Source organism: Mandrillus leucophaeus, unplaced genomic scaffold, assembly GCF_000951045.1.
Source record: "Mandrillus leucophaeus isolate KB7577 unplaced genomic scaffold, Mleu.le_1.0 Scaffold595, whole genome shotgun sequence".
NCBI lineage: Eukaryota > Metazoa > Chordata > Mammalia > Primates > Cercopithecidae > Mandrillus > Mandrillus leucophaeus.
The window spans coordinates 635,372-647,033 of record NW_012106419.1 but is presented as its reverse complement, the minus strand read 5'-3'; the positions used below and the strand labels follow the sequence as shown (position 1 = coordinate 647,033).

Below are 11,662 nucleotides of genomic sequence, written 5' to 3'. Positions count from 1 at the left end.
TTTGTATCAGGCAGTGGTATCTCATGGTGTTTTGTTCCAAAGAAAACAAGGCAGAGAACCCTGGCTGCTGGAACTATGATGCCATAAGTTCTGGACTGTCCATGTAGCCGTGGTATCTCTGACTTGACCCTAACACTCCAGAACATGGTAGAACACTGACTCACCTCTCTGGAATCAACAGCTGCATATATAATATCCATCCAGCCCTTAAATGTTGCCTGCAACAAAAGCAGAAAAACATGAATAATACAAATGTAGACTTGCCATCAACAGATACATGGCATGGAAAAGCAGGTGAGGTCCAGTGGGCTGAATATATAAGATGATACCCCAACTTTCTAGGACAGGATGCTCAAATAAAAGAACAGTAGAAGAGAACTCAAGGATGTGTGTCTTGGATTTTTTTCCTTCTTCTTCATTTGTACAAGATACAAAGTTTAAAAACAAGAAATTTCCACCTTAAAAGTTACCAGAGAAGCTGAAGCTGTGGCCCAACAGCTGAAAAGAGACTGGCTAAGGGTTCTTTTCTGATGCCATATTTATTTGCACTGCCTGTTCAAGACCTGGCAACTGTGGTTTAAACAGGGAACTGTTCAAAGTGTCATGACCTACACCTGAGGCTCCACTCCTCTCTGCCTGGAGATGTGGACAGCCAGCAAAGGTGCCATACAAGACAAGGTGAGATGTACAGATCCTTAAAGGGGCATCACTAGGAAGCTGAGGCTCAGCAGTCAATGAAGTTGCAGATACTCAGTAGAGGACAATTCCAGTAGACATTGGCTTTCATATGAGGAATCAGGATTTGCTTCTATTATCACAATGGAGTCACTGCATTTTTTAGCTGAGAAACAATTCATGATTATTTGAAGTTTTTTCTCCTCAGAGTGAAAAACATACTGATTGTACTCACCACTTGCAGCAGAGCGAGGTAAGCATTTCCCACATTGTCAAAGTTGACTTTCTGGTTGATCCAAGAGAAATTGCCACTTTCACATTGACTTTTATTTGCAATGATGGTATAATTTATAACTGACTCTGTTCCATTAATGCATTTCCCAAATTTTCCAGAAAAGAAGTGTACTCCCAGAATACAAAATATGAGCCAGAAAATGAGGCAGACAAGCAAAACATTCAGAATGGCAGGTATGGCACCTATGAGAGCATTGACCACCACCTTATGGAAACAAAACCAGAGAAAACCATAACAGACTGGTAGGATGCACCAGGCTCTTCGATTCTCAGGATGGGCCTGATGTGCAGGGCTGGATCTCCTAGAGCTCTGTCCTTAATCTCCACATACATGCGCCCCACCCCCATGACAAGCCCTGCTCTCAGCTACCTACATAATGGGTCCTCTCTGTTGCCACTAAGGATACCTTGAGAAGTGCCCTGTGATGACAGTGTTAGAGACTTATGGACACCTACCCCAGGATTCTGAAGGGAAGCTCATCTTGGCTGTCACAGAAGCTTTTAGGGTAGAAAGTACTATCTTAGGCTTTTCCCTACCTCTCAAATTCTAAGCAGTGGGCAGGCTGGGAAATAACCCAGGGAAAGCTTGGCAATTTAAGGAAATCTCAGCCCAGAAAGAACTGTTGGTCTTTCCACCTTTCCCTGTTAACTGAACTTCCACCCACCCCTCTGCAGAATGTACCTTCATTCCTTCAAACTGGGACAGCGCACGAAGAGGCCTCAGTGCTCGCAGAGTTCGGAAGGACTTCAATTCCTTTAAGTTAATGAGGGTGGTCACAGAGACCTGATGGGAAGAGAAGCCACCGGTAATGCACCTGACTTGGTGTCCAGCTCAAAAGTCCATTTTTCTCCTTATCTACCAAAGCTACAGTCCATAAAGGTGGGGACAATGCACTCACATTATTTGTTTAGTGAAAGACAAAGAAAATCTGAGAAAGTGTTGTGAATTAAAGGAAACCAAAGAGATATAACAATCATATGTAATATGGGGTCCTGAATTGAATCCTGGATTGGAGTGGGGGCAGGAGGTGGATGCATAGAGGGAATTAACCATAAAGAATCTTGTTATGGCAGTCAATTGAAATAAATATATTTATTTATTTATTTATATTTTGAGATGGAATCTCGCTCTGTCGCCCAGGCTGGAGTGCAGCTGCGCGATCTCGGCTCACTGCAAGCTCCGCCTCCCGGTTTAACGCCATTCTCCTGCCTCGGCCTGTAGCTGGGACTACAGGTGCCCGCCACCATGCCCAGTTAATTTTTTTGTATTTTTTAGTAGAGACGGGGTTTCACCATGTTAGCCAGGATGGTCTCGATCTGCTGACCTCGTGATCCACCCACCTCGGCCTCCCAAAGTGCTGGGATTACAGGTGCGAGCCACCGCGCCCAGCCAGTCAATTGAAATTTATTATGACAGTCAATTGCCCTAAAAAAGCTCTTTATGGTGAATTTGAAAAATTTGAAAATGGACGTGGATTTTAATTCAATCAATGTTAAATTTCCTAACTTTGATCACTGTATTGTAATCATGTGAGACATTGTCCTTGTTAGGAAATATACATTGACATGTTTAGCGGTAATAGGTTTGATGCTTGCAACTTAATCTCAAGTAGTTCAGGGGGAAAAAAAAGAGAAAAAAATGACAAAGCAGATGGGTGACAATAATTGGTAAACCTGAAGAAAGAATATGTGGATTTCATTATGCTATTTCTTGCAACATTTTTCTTAGTTTGAAATGATATCAAAATAAAAAGTTACATGGAAAAAATTAATTATTTGCTAATAGTTCTCCTAACCCAAATCACTCCTTATTGGGGAATTAAATGTTATTTTCTCTCCCAATACACTTTTCCTCAATAGGACAGAATTGAGTATTAGAAAGCTCTGTTAAGTATACCAAATTAAATCTTAACAATATTTACAGATGCTCAGTAGAGGACAATTCCAGAAGGCATTGGCTTTCATATGAGGAATTAGGATTTGCTTCTATTATCACAATGGAATCAATGCTGAGCTTGAGTTGAGGCTGCTTGCTGCAGATCTTCAGCCATTCTTATTATGGAGAGTTTTCAGAGGCTCAACTTGGAAGAAGAGTTGCTCAGCTGGATAGAAAGTGAATCAGGATAGTCCTGACTAAGCTGATGTCAGAGTTCACTATTAACTAAAAACATTCCTCACAAACCTTGCCAACTTCATTGTAGTAGTGAAGAGAAATTGAGTTAATATGACAGAATATTAAGATTTTGAAATTTATAATCAATTTATAGTGTATTTATAATGTTTTTAATGGGCTTTTTGTTTACAATGGCACCACTTTTGGAGAGTTATTTAAGTAGCTTTCGCGTAAATATTCCACTTGTTCCTAGCCAGATGAAAACAGATGGCAAAGTTTAGCAATTCTTCTGTTTTACCAAATCATTGTCATAGTTGGTGAGAAGAGATGTTCCTACAGGGACCTTACACACCTCTTTACCTGAAATCTCACCCCAGTTTCTGTTCCATCAGACTTGCAGGTATCAGTGAGACACACAGAAGCACCCACATTCTTTCCCATCCTACTGTACTCTTCAAGTGAGAAGCCATCTACTAGTTTTATCTTATTTTTAAAATCTAACTTGCATTTATCACACTGCACTGTTTTTGAAATCATCATGTTGATTATATTCTTATGGTTTGCTCCTTGTAACTACTGAGGAATAGTACAGCATATAAATCTTCATACTTTATGGATTCATTCCTCCTTGGTGAATACCTAGATTATTTCCATTTCTTTGCTATTAGGCAAAACAGTACACTGGACAGTATTATGCACAACTGTACACTGGACAGATGCGTGCATTTTTCTTGGATACATAGGCAAGAGTTCTCCTTGGATCTATAACAAGTGATATTTGTGGATTGTGAGTTGGGTCATTTGTGATTTTTACTTAACAGTGCAAAATGTTCCCTACAGTGGCTGTACCAATTAAATTATTAGCAGTGGTTTCAGATCGCATTTTCCTGTATCCTTCTAAATATCAATGTTCTCCAACTTTAAAATTTTTGCCATAGCTGGGCACAGTGGCTCAAGCCTGTAATCCCAGCACTTTGGGAGGCCGAGGCAGGAGGATAGCTTGAGCTAAGGAGTCTGAGACCATCCTGGTCAACATGGTAAAACCCATCTCCACAAAAATTACAAAAATTAGCTGGGCATGGTGGTAGGCGCCTGCAGTCCCACCTACTTAGGAGGCTGAGGCAAGAGGATCAATTGAGCCTGGGAGGCAGAGGTTGCCACTGCACTCCAGCCTGGGTGACAGAGTGAGACCATGTTTCAAAACAATATATTTTGTTTTCCAATTGAATGAGTAAAAAGAGGCCTCTCATTTTAATATGCACTTCTATGCTAACTGGTGATAGAACTAGTGTATATTTCATCATACATTTATTCCTTTTGTGAACTGGCTGTTTGTATACTTATCCCATTCTTACTCTGGGTTGTTTTTTTCCTGTGAATCTGTAGGAAATTTTTATATGTTGTGAATAATAATGATCTGTTGTGGCAAATACTGTCTCTCAGGCTCTAGTTGGTTTTTAACTGTAATTAGAGTATTGTTGAATACAAAAATAAAAGTTTTACTACATTTTGATGTAGCTGAATTGTGTATCTTCTTGTGATTTATGCTTTTCTAATAAAAATTATGATGGCAATTTTATATAATCTTGATTGACAATAAATATTATAGAATTGTTCACATACGTTCTCTCATTTAATCTGTACAACAATATCCCAAGCTAAGCAGCATTTTGCAACATATACCATATTATAGGTGAGAAAACCTGAAGCTAAATGGATCAGCAACTTGTTTCAGGTCATACAGCTGGTAAGTGGTGAATTTCAGATCCACACCACAGTCTGCATGCTGTCAAGGCTAATAATAATAATACTAGTAAACCACATGTGTTGAGTTCTTTATCTGTGATTTATAAAGATATACAATTGTAATATTATTTTCTTCTTATTTGATTCATTTCTGTTCTATTCATTTTATTATCAATATTATGTTTGTCTCACTAAATAAGTTTGCAAGCTGTCCCTTTTTTTGTCTATTCTTTGTAACAATTTGAATAAGATGAGATTAATTGCTCCTTGTAAGTTTGGTGAAACTTACCTGCAAAACCATCTGGGTCTTGTGATAATATGATTGTATACATAGAAAACCCTAAAGAGTCATTCAAAAAGCTTCTAGAACTGGCAAATGAATTCAGCAAAGTTTCAGGTTACAAAATCAATGTACAAAAATCAGCAGCACTGTGATACACCAACAGTGACCAAGCTCAGAAACAAGTCAAGAACTCAACCCATTTTACAATAGCTGAGAATGAAACAAAATAAAATAAAAATAAAACACTTAAGAATATACCCAACCAAGGAGGTAAAAGACCTCTACAAAGAAAACTACACAACACTGCTGAAAGAAATCATGAATGACACAAACAAATGAAAACACATCTCATGTTCATGGATGGGTAGAATCAACATTGTGAAAAATGACCCTACTACCAAAAGCAATCTGCAAATTCAATGCAATTCTCATCAAAATACCACTATCATTCTTCCCAGAACTAGAAAAAACAATCTTAAAATTTACATGGAACCAAAAAAGAGCCTGCATACCCAAAGCAAGACTCACCAAAAAGAGCAAGTCTGGAGGTATCACATTATCAGACTTCAAACTATACTATAGGGCCAAAGGTACCAAAACAGCATGGTACTGGTATAAAAACAGGCACACAGACCAATTGAACAGAATAAAGAACCCAGAAATAAAGCTAAATACCTACAGCCAACTGATCTTCAACAAAGCAAACAAAAACATAAATTGGGAAAAGAGCACCCTATTCAATAAATGGTGCTGGGATAACTGGTTAGCTATAGGTAAGAGAATGAAACTGGATCCTCATCTCTCACCTTATAGAAAAATCAACTCAAGATGGATCAGAGATTTAAATCTAAGACCTGAAACCATACAAATTCTAGAAGATAACATGGGAAAAACTCTTCTAGACATTGGCTTAGGCAAAGTCTTCATGACCAAGAACCCGAAAGCAAATGCAACAGAAACAAAGACGAATAGATGGAACTTAGTTAAACTAAAAAGCTCCTGCACAGCAAAAGAAACAATCAGCACAGTAAACAGACATCCACAGAGTGGGTGAAAATCTTTGCAATCTATACATCTGACAAAGGACTAATATCCAGAATCTACAAAGAACTCAATCAAATCAGCAAGTAAAAAAACAAATAATCCTATCCAAAAGTGGGCAAAGGACATGAATAGACAACTCTCAAAAGAAGATTTACAAATGGCCAACAAACATAGGAAAAAATGTTCAACCTCACTGATTATCAGGGAAATACAAATCATAACCACAATGCAATACCACCTTACTCCTGCAAGGATGGCCCTAATCAAAAATTATAGATGATGGAGTGGATGTGGTGAAAAGAGAACACTTCTACAATGCTGGTGGGAATGTAAACTAGTACAACCACTATGGAAAACAATGTGAAGATTCCTTAAAGAACTAAAAATAGATCTGTCATTTGATCCAGTAATCCCACTATTGTGTAACTACCCAGAAGAAAACAAATCATTATATGAAAAAGACACTTGCACACTCGTTTATAGCAGGCACGATTCGCAACTGCAAAAATATTGATCGGCCCAAATGCCCATCAATCAAATCATGGATAAAGAAAATGTGATATATATATATGGTGTATATATAGTATATGCCATATATATACACATACACCATGGAATACTACTCAGCCATAAAAAGCACCAAAATAATGGAATTCACAGCAACCTGGATGGAATTGGAGACTATTATTCTAAGTGAAGTAACTCAGGAATGGAAAACCAAACATTGTATGTTCTCACTCATAAGAGGGACCTAAGTTAAGAGGACACAAAGGCGTAAGAATAATACAATGGACTTTGGGGACTCAGGGGAAAGGAGGGTGTGAGGGATAAAAGACCACATTGAGTACAGTGTACACTGATCAGGCGATGGGGCACCAAAATCTCAGAAATCACCACTAAATAAGTTATTCATGTAACCAAACACCAGCTGTTCCCTGAAAACCTATTGAAATATAATAAACAAATAAATAAACAAACAAACCCACCCATCTGGGCCTGGTACCTTTTGACAGTGTGGCTTTGGACTACTGTTTTGATATCGTTAATGGCGATCCTAGATTTCTAGTGAAACTATCACTAGTTTTCTATTTTGTATTCAGTCAGTTTGGGCAATTTATAGTCCACATCCTCATTTCTACCTGTGAGAAAATTACTGTCAAAAGAGGGGAAGTGTTTCGCTTAAGGTTACACAAAAAGAGGGTAGACCAATTAGCTTTAGGACCCAGGCTCCTAAGTGTAGGGCTTGTATCCAGTAAAACACAGGTCCCTATAATTGAGATACCAATCTTCTGTTCACATAGTTTATAGGGCTTTCTTTTTACTATAATCTATTAAGATAATAGGTACAGAATTATTTGGTCTCTAGAAATTAACAGGACTGACAAACATGGATGTTTTTATTCTCATCTTTGAATCCTGTTGTAGTTTCTATGGCATTGATGCCTTTCTAAAATGCCTGAACCACAATGAGCTTCTCTTTCCTTGCCTCTGAGCTTCTGGTTTTCTTGTTTGCAATGTGGTAGACGTCATAGAATACTGATGAACTCAGGATATTGATGTCCACATTAAATGAACACATAGTCTGTTTGTGCTAACCAGCAACATTATGGTTCTCCAGTGGGGTTTGCTGACCACATGGTTTATGCTCATGCGTTTGTCTTATCTACTTCCTTGCATAGCAGGGACAAAGTTTAACTAATTTTATCATGATGGAAAGAAGGTAATGTTAAAATCAAAGGCCCTGGAGTGAGACTTACTAGGTTCCACCACTTTTAATTATATAAAGGTATTACATAATCACATGTATCCTGAAAATGCGTCCATCTACTATATATCAGTAAACATAAAATTAATCTTAAAAAGAGGATGTAATGTTAAATCAAGAGTTTTGGAGTGAGGCTTACTAGGTTTGTATCTCACCACCACTTCTAGCTGGGCAATCTTGAACGTGTTTCTTAGCCTCTCTATGACTTACTTTCCTTCTCTGAATATACAAAAATAGTAGTACCTGCCACAGAGTGGCTATGATAACTAAAAGAGAGAAGGCATTTGGAACATATGGAAGAGTACTTGATACAGAGAAAGCACTCAATAAATGTGATCCACTAATACTATTAGCTTTTGTGTCATATAGCTAGACATGTGAATTCCAATTTCACCACTTATCAGTTCTATGACCTGAAACAAACTGCTAATCCTCTGAGCTTCAGGTTTCCTTGTATACAGTGTGGGAGGCATCACAAGATGCTGCTTAACTCAGAACATTGTCATGCATATTAAACGAGAGACTGTATGTGAACAATCCTCTTATGTTGCTTGACAATTAAGATGGATATTAGCCTAGTCTATTGGCTGCTGACCAGCTTTGAGAAGTCTTGAAAAGAAATACACAGTTGGAAGAAGAAAAAATCGAGGATACTGAAAGTTATTCTAGGTACATATCATACATAAACAGTGCTTATGCAGAGAAGTGAATGAATCATGGGAAAGGAAAAAACCTTTCCCATCATGGGAAAGGTTGGAGTGGTGAGCATATAAAGTGCAGTGTATGAGGAGTGAGACCTAGAAAAGGCTAAACTGCTGATAGACAAATGACAACTACTTACAAGTACTGCGAAGAGGCAATGATAATAAGAAAAACTATTTTAGACAGACATCCCACATGAGGCACACAGGAAAAGCAGCCCCCATATGATCCCTGCCTTAACCACTACCCCAGACTGTGTGGGACACAGAGATGGTAAACTTACAATCACAATGATGAAATCAAGGCAGCACCAGGCACTGGTGAAATACTTTCCAAATCCAAAGGCTACCCATTTTAGTACCATCTCCAGGATAAAAATATGTGTAAAAATAATGTCAGTACAATTTAGTAATTCTTGGATTTTGGGTTGGTCCTTAAGGTGAACATCTTCAAATATCTGAAACGAAAAAGCATAGCCATAGGCCAGACTGAATATTTGCAAAGAACTCCTTGGTAACTTTGCTTTTTGTTTTTCTTCCTTATGTGAATAAAAACGGGTATCTCTCTTGGTAATGGGGTTTTGCTCAAAAGATATTAAGGCTAAACTTTTCCAATGGAATCCATTCCTTGAGTAAGTAAAAATGCAAGAAGGAAAATCCTCTTTCTTCTGTTGTCATAATAGTTTCTCAACTTCTTATTACTGGTCCCCTGAATATTAAAACTTCTTCCTAATGGATCACATTATTTCCTGGGCTTCCTCATACTTTCAACTGCTGCCAAATATGTCTTGTCAACATTCCCAGGACCACCCAGTGGCACAGACCATCTCTCATCCTCCCAATTGCCTTGGTGAATTAATTCAGTGTCTCTTTATTGCTTATAACATGAAGTCCAAGTGCTTTAGCCCACCCCCTAAATCCTGCCAACCCTGATGCCCCTCATCTCCCCCTACAAACAGCCTCATCCATTTACCTTACCATTCCCTACAAATAGTGTCATTTCATATGTGTGCCATGACACACAAAATTTGGAACACTCTGGGCTAAAGCTCCCAGTGTAAATTACTTTGAGTATTGAACATTGTTATGTGTAACTATGAAAAAATAAATTCTGGCTTTCAGAGCAACCCTTTTTAATGCTACATCCAAACACTTCCCTCACCCAAAGTGTATGTGATTCTACAGGGTCTATATAACTAGGGTATAAGCTGTCCTTTTGGCCTTTACAGAGTTACTGAGAATGAAAGAAAGGAAGAAGGCCTGTTACTAAAGCTGCCCATGAAATTTACGCCAACATTGAAGGCAGGAAGGAAATCACCTTTCCTGTTGGGGACTAGGGTAAGCCCACAGCCCCAAAGTCCTGGGGTGAAAAAAAGAATGCAAAAGAGTGAAACAGTCTCACTTCCAATTGCCAAGTGGGTTTTTGGCTGGAGAAGGCCCTCTATCTCATCCTCTGCTCTTTCGGCTCTTCTTTGGCTTTAAGATCTCAGCTTAGCTGATATTTTCTACAGGAAACTGTCCTGTTCCAGCAGGATTGGGTTAGGTTCCCATCCTACATGCTCCCATGTCACCCACTGCTTCCCTGAGTAGGCCACTTAATTGCTCTATCTATCTTGATCTATACTTTCTGGTCTATAATCGCTCCAGCTATCTTTCCTACTAGACTTCAAGCTCCTGGAGGTCAGGGACTTTGTTTGTTTGCCTCTTGAGGATAAACAAATCTGAATGGTATTGGGTGCTCATTTCCTCCCTTATTTGGGAAGCTTAACGGTAAGATGGTTCAGCAGACCTGAGTAGTTAGCTCAATGGATGAGCAGGCATATTATATCTGCAACTGTGCTTCAGAGGCTTCCACATTATATCTAGGCCGTTTTCTGACACAGGAAGCTCTTATTATTACATAGTTGCCTAGACCAGAGTTTCTCAAACTCTAAGGAACCCCAAATCACCTAGGGAACTTGTTATAATGGACTGCTTGTTACAATGTAATACTCTACATTTCTAACAAGCTTCCAGGTGATGCTGATGCTGCTGATAGATACATATAGTGGCAAATGACTTGATGTCTCTTGTTCTTAATTGTCTACAAATATGTACAGGGAAATACGGGCTGGGTCCTTCTCCTGGCACCCTCTGCATCGTGTATTCAGCTTTGTTGTGCCCAGCCTGCACCTGCCTTTCTGAAGGCAGGTAAGAACTGGGGCTGTGTGCCCTCTGCTACATTTCTGATCATAAATTTTCTTTTTATGGCACCATGGGGCATTTTTGCTGTGGCCTTTTAGCAACATCACTGCTTTCCCACTGCCTATCATAAGTATCATTTGTGGAATAAATACAAAAAACCCTACCACTTGAATAAGAGTAGACAGTCAGTCAAAATGTAGTCACCGGCAAGTCTACAGGTAACACTAGACCCAAGATTAACAATAAAAATTGATCAAGGGAATCCTCTGGGATGGTTTTAGAGATATCTGCTTTTCTGTCTGAAGAATAATTTACACTGTAATAAGTAGACAAATGGAGATGTATGTTGATCACAATCCCCGGTGGCCTCTGGTATGTATTCATCTCTTTTCACCTAGAGATCACACAAGTGTAAAACACTAATCAGAAGCTATGGGGTGTAGGAGCAAGATATTTCCTTGCCTTTTCCACTTGCTAATGACTCGCTGTGAAATGTTCTGTCACTCTTAGTAGGGGAGAACCCAAGACTCCTGGGTTTAGTAATATGGAACCAAACTCTCATAACAAACTCATAACTGTTTGTTATGTCAAACAGTAAGAGAGTTTGGTTCCGTATTATTTAGCTCCACATTACTGTATAATCATTTTAAGTGAATATACATGATAGAAAAAAGCAGAAAATAGAAAAGGAGAGGGAGAAATATGCAGATGATAAGAGAAAAGATACTATCCCCCTAGCAGAAAGGGGAAAGGGAGACAAGAAGGACCAGAAGGTGTGAAGAGAGAGCATAAAGAAGTGGATGGCTTTATGGCTATGGAAGCTGGTGGGTTCAGAGTTATTTCTAAACTTCATTGGG

General features: G+C 38.8%; 1 protein-coding gene across 2 annotated transcripts in view; it reads right to left on the bottom strand.

Annotated features, from left to right (window-relative positions):
• Nucleotides 1-11,662, bottom strand: part of SCN11A (sodium channel, voltage gated, type XI alpha subunit) — a 122,489-nt gene that overhangs the window by 35,608 nt on the left and 75,219 nt on the right. For both annotated transcript variants that reach the window (XM_011999478.1, XM_011999479.1), the window contains 4 exons: nt 8,906-9,079; nt 1,652-1,753; nt 911-1,174; nt 165-218 (listed from right to left, as the gene is read on the bottom strand). In XM_011999478.1, coding sequence (XP_011854868.1) covers nt 165-218; nt 911-1,174; nt 1,652-1,753; nt 8,906-9,079 — 594 coding nt within the window. The remainder of the gene's footprint in view (nt 1-164; nt 219-910; nt 1,175-1,651; nt 1,754-8,905; nt 9,080-11,662) is intronic.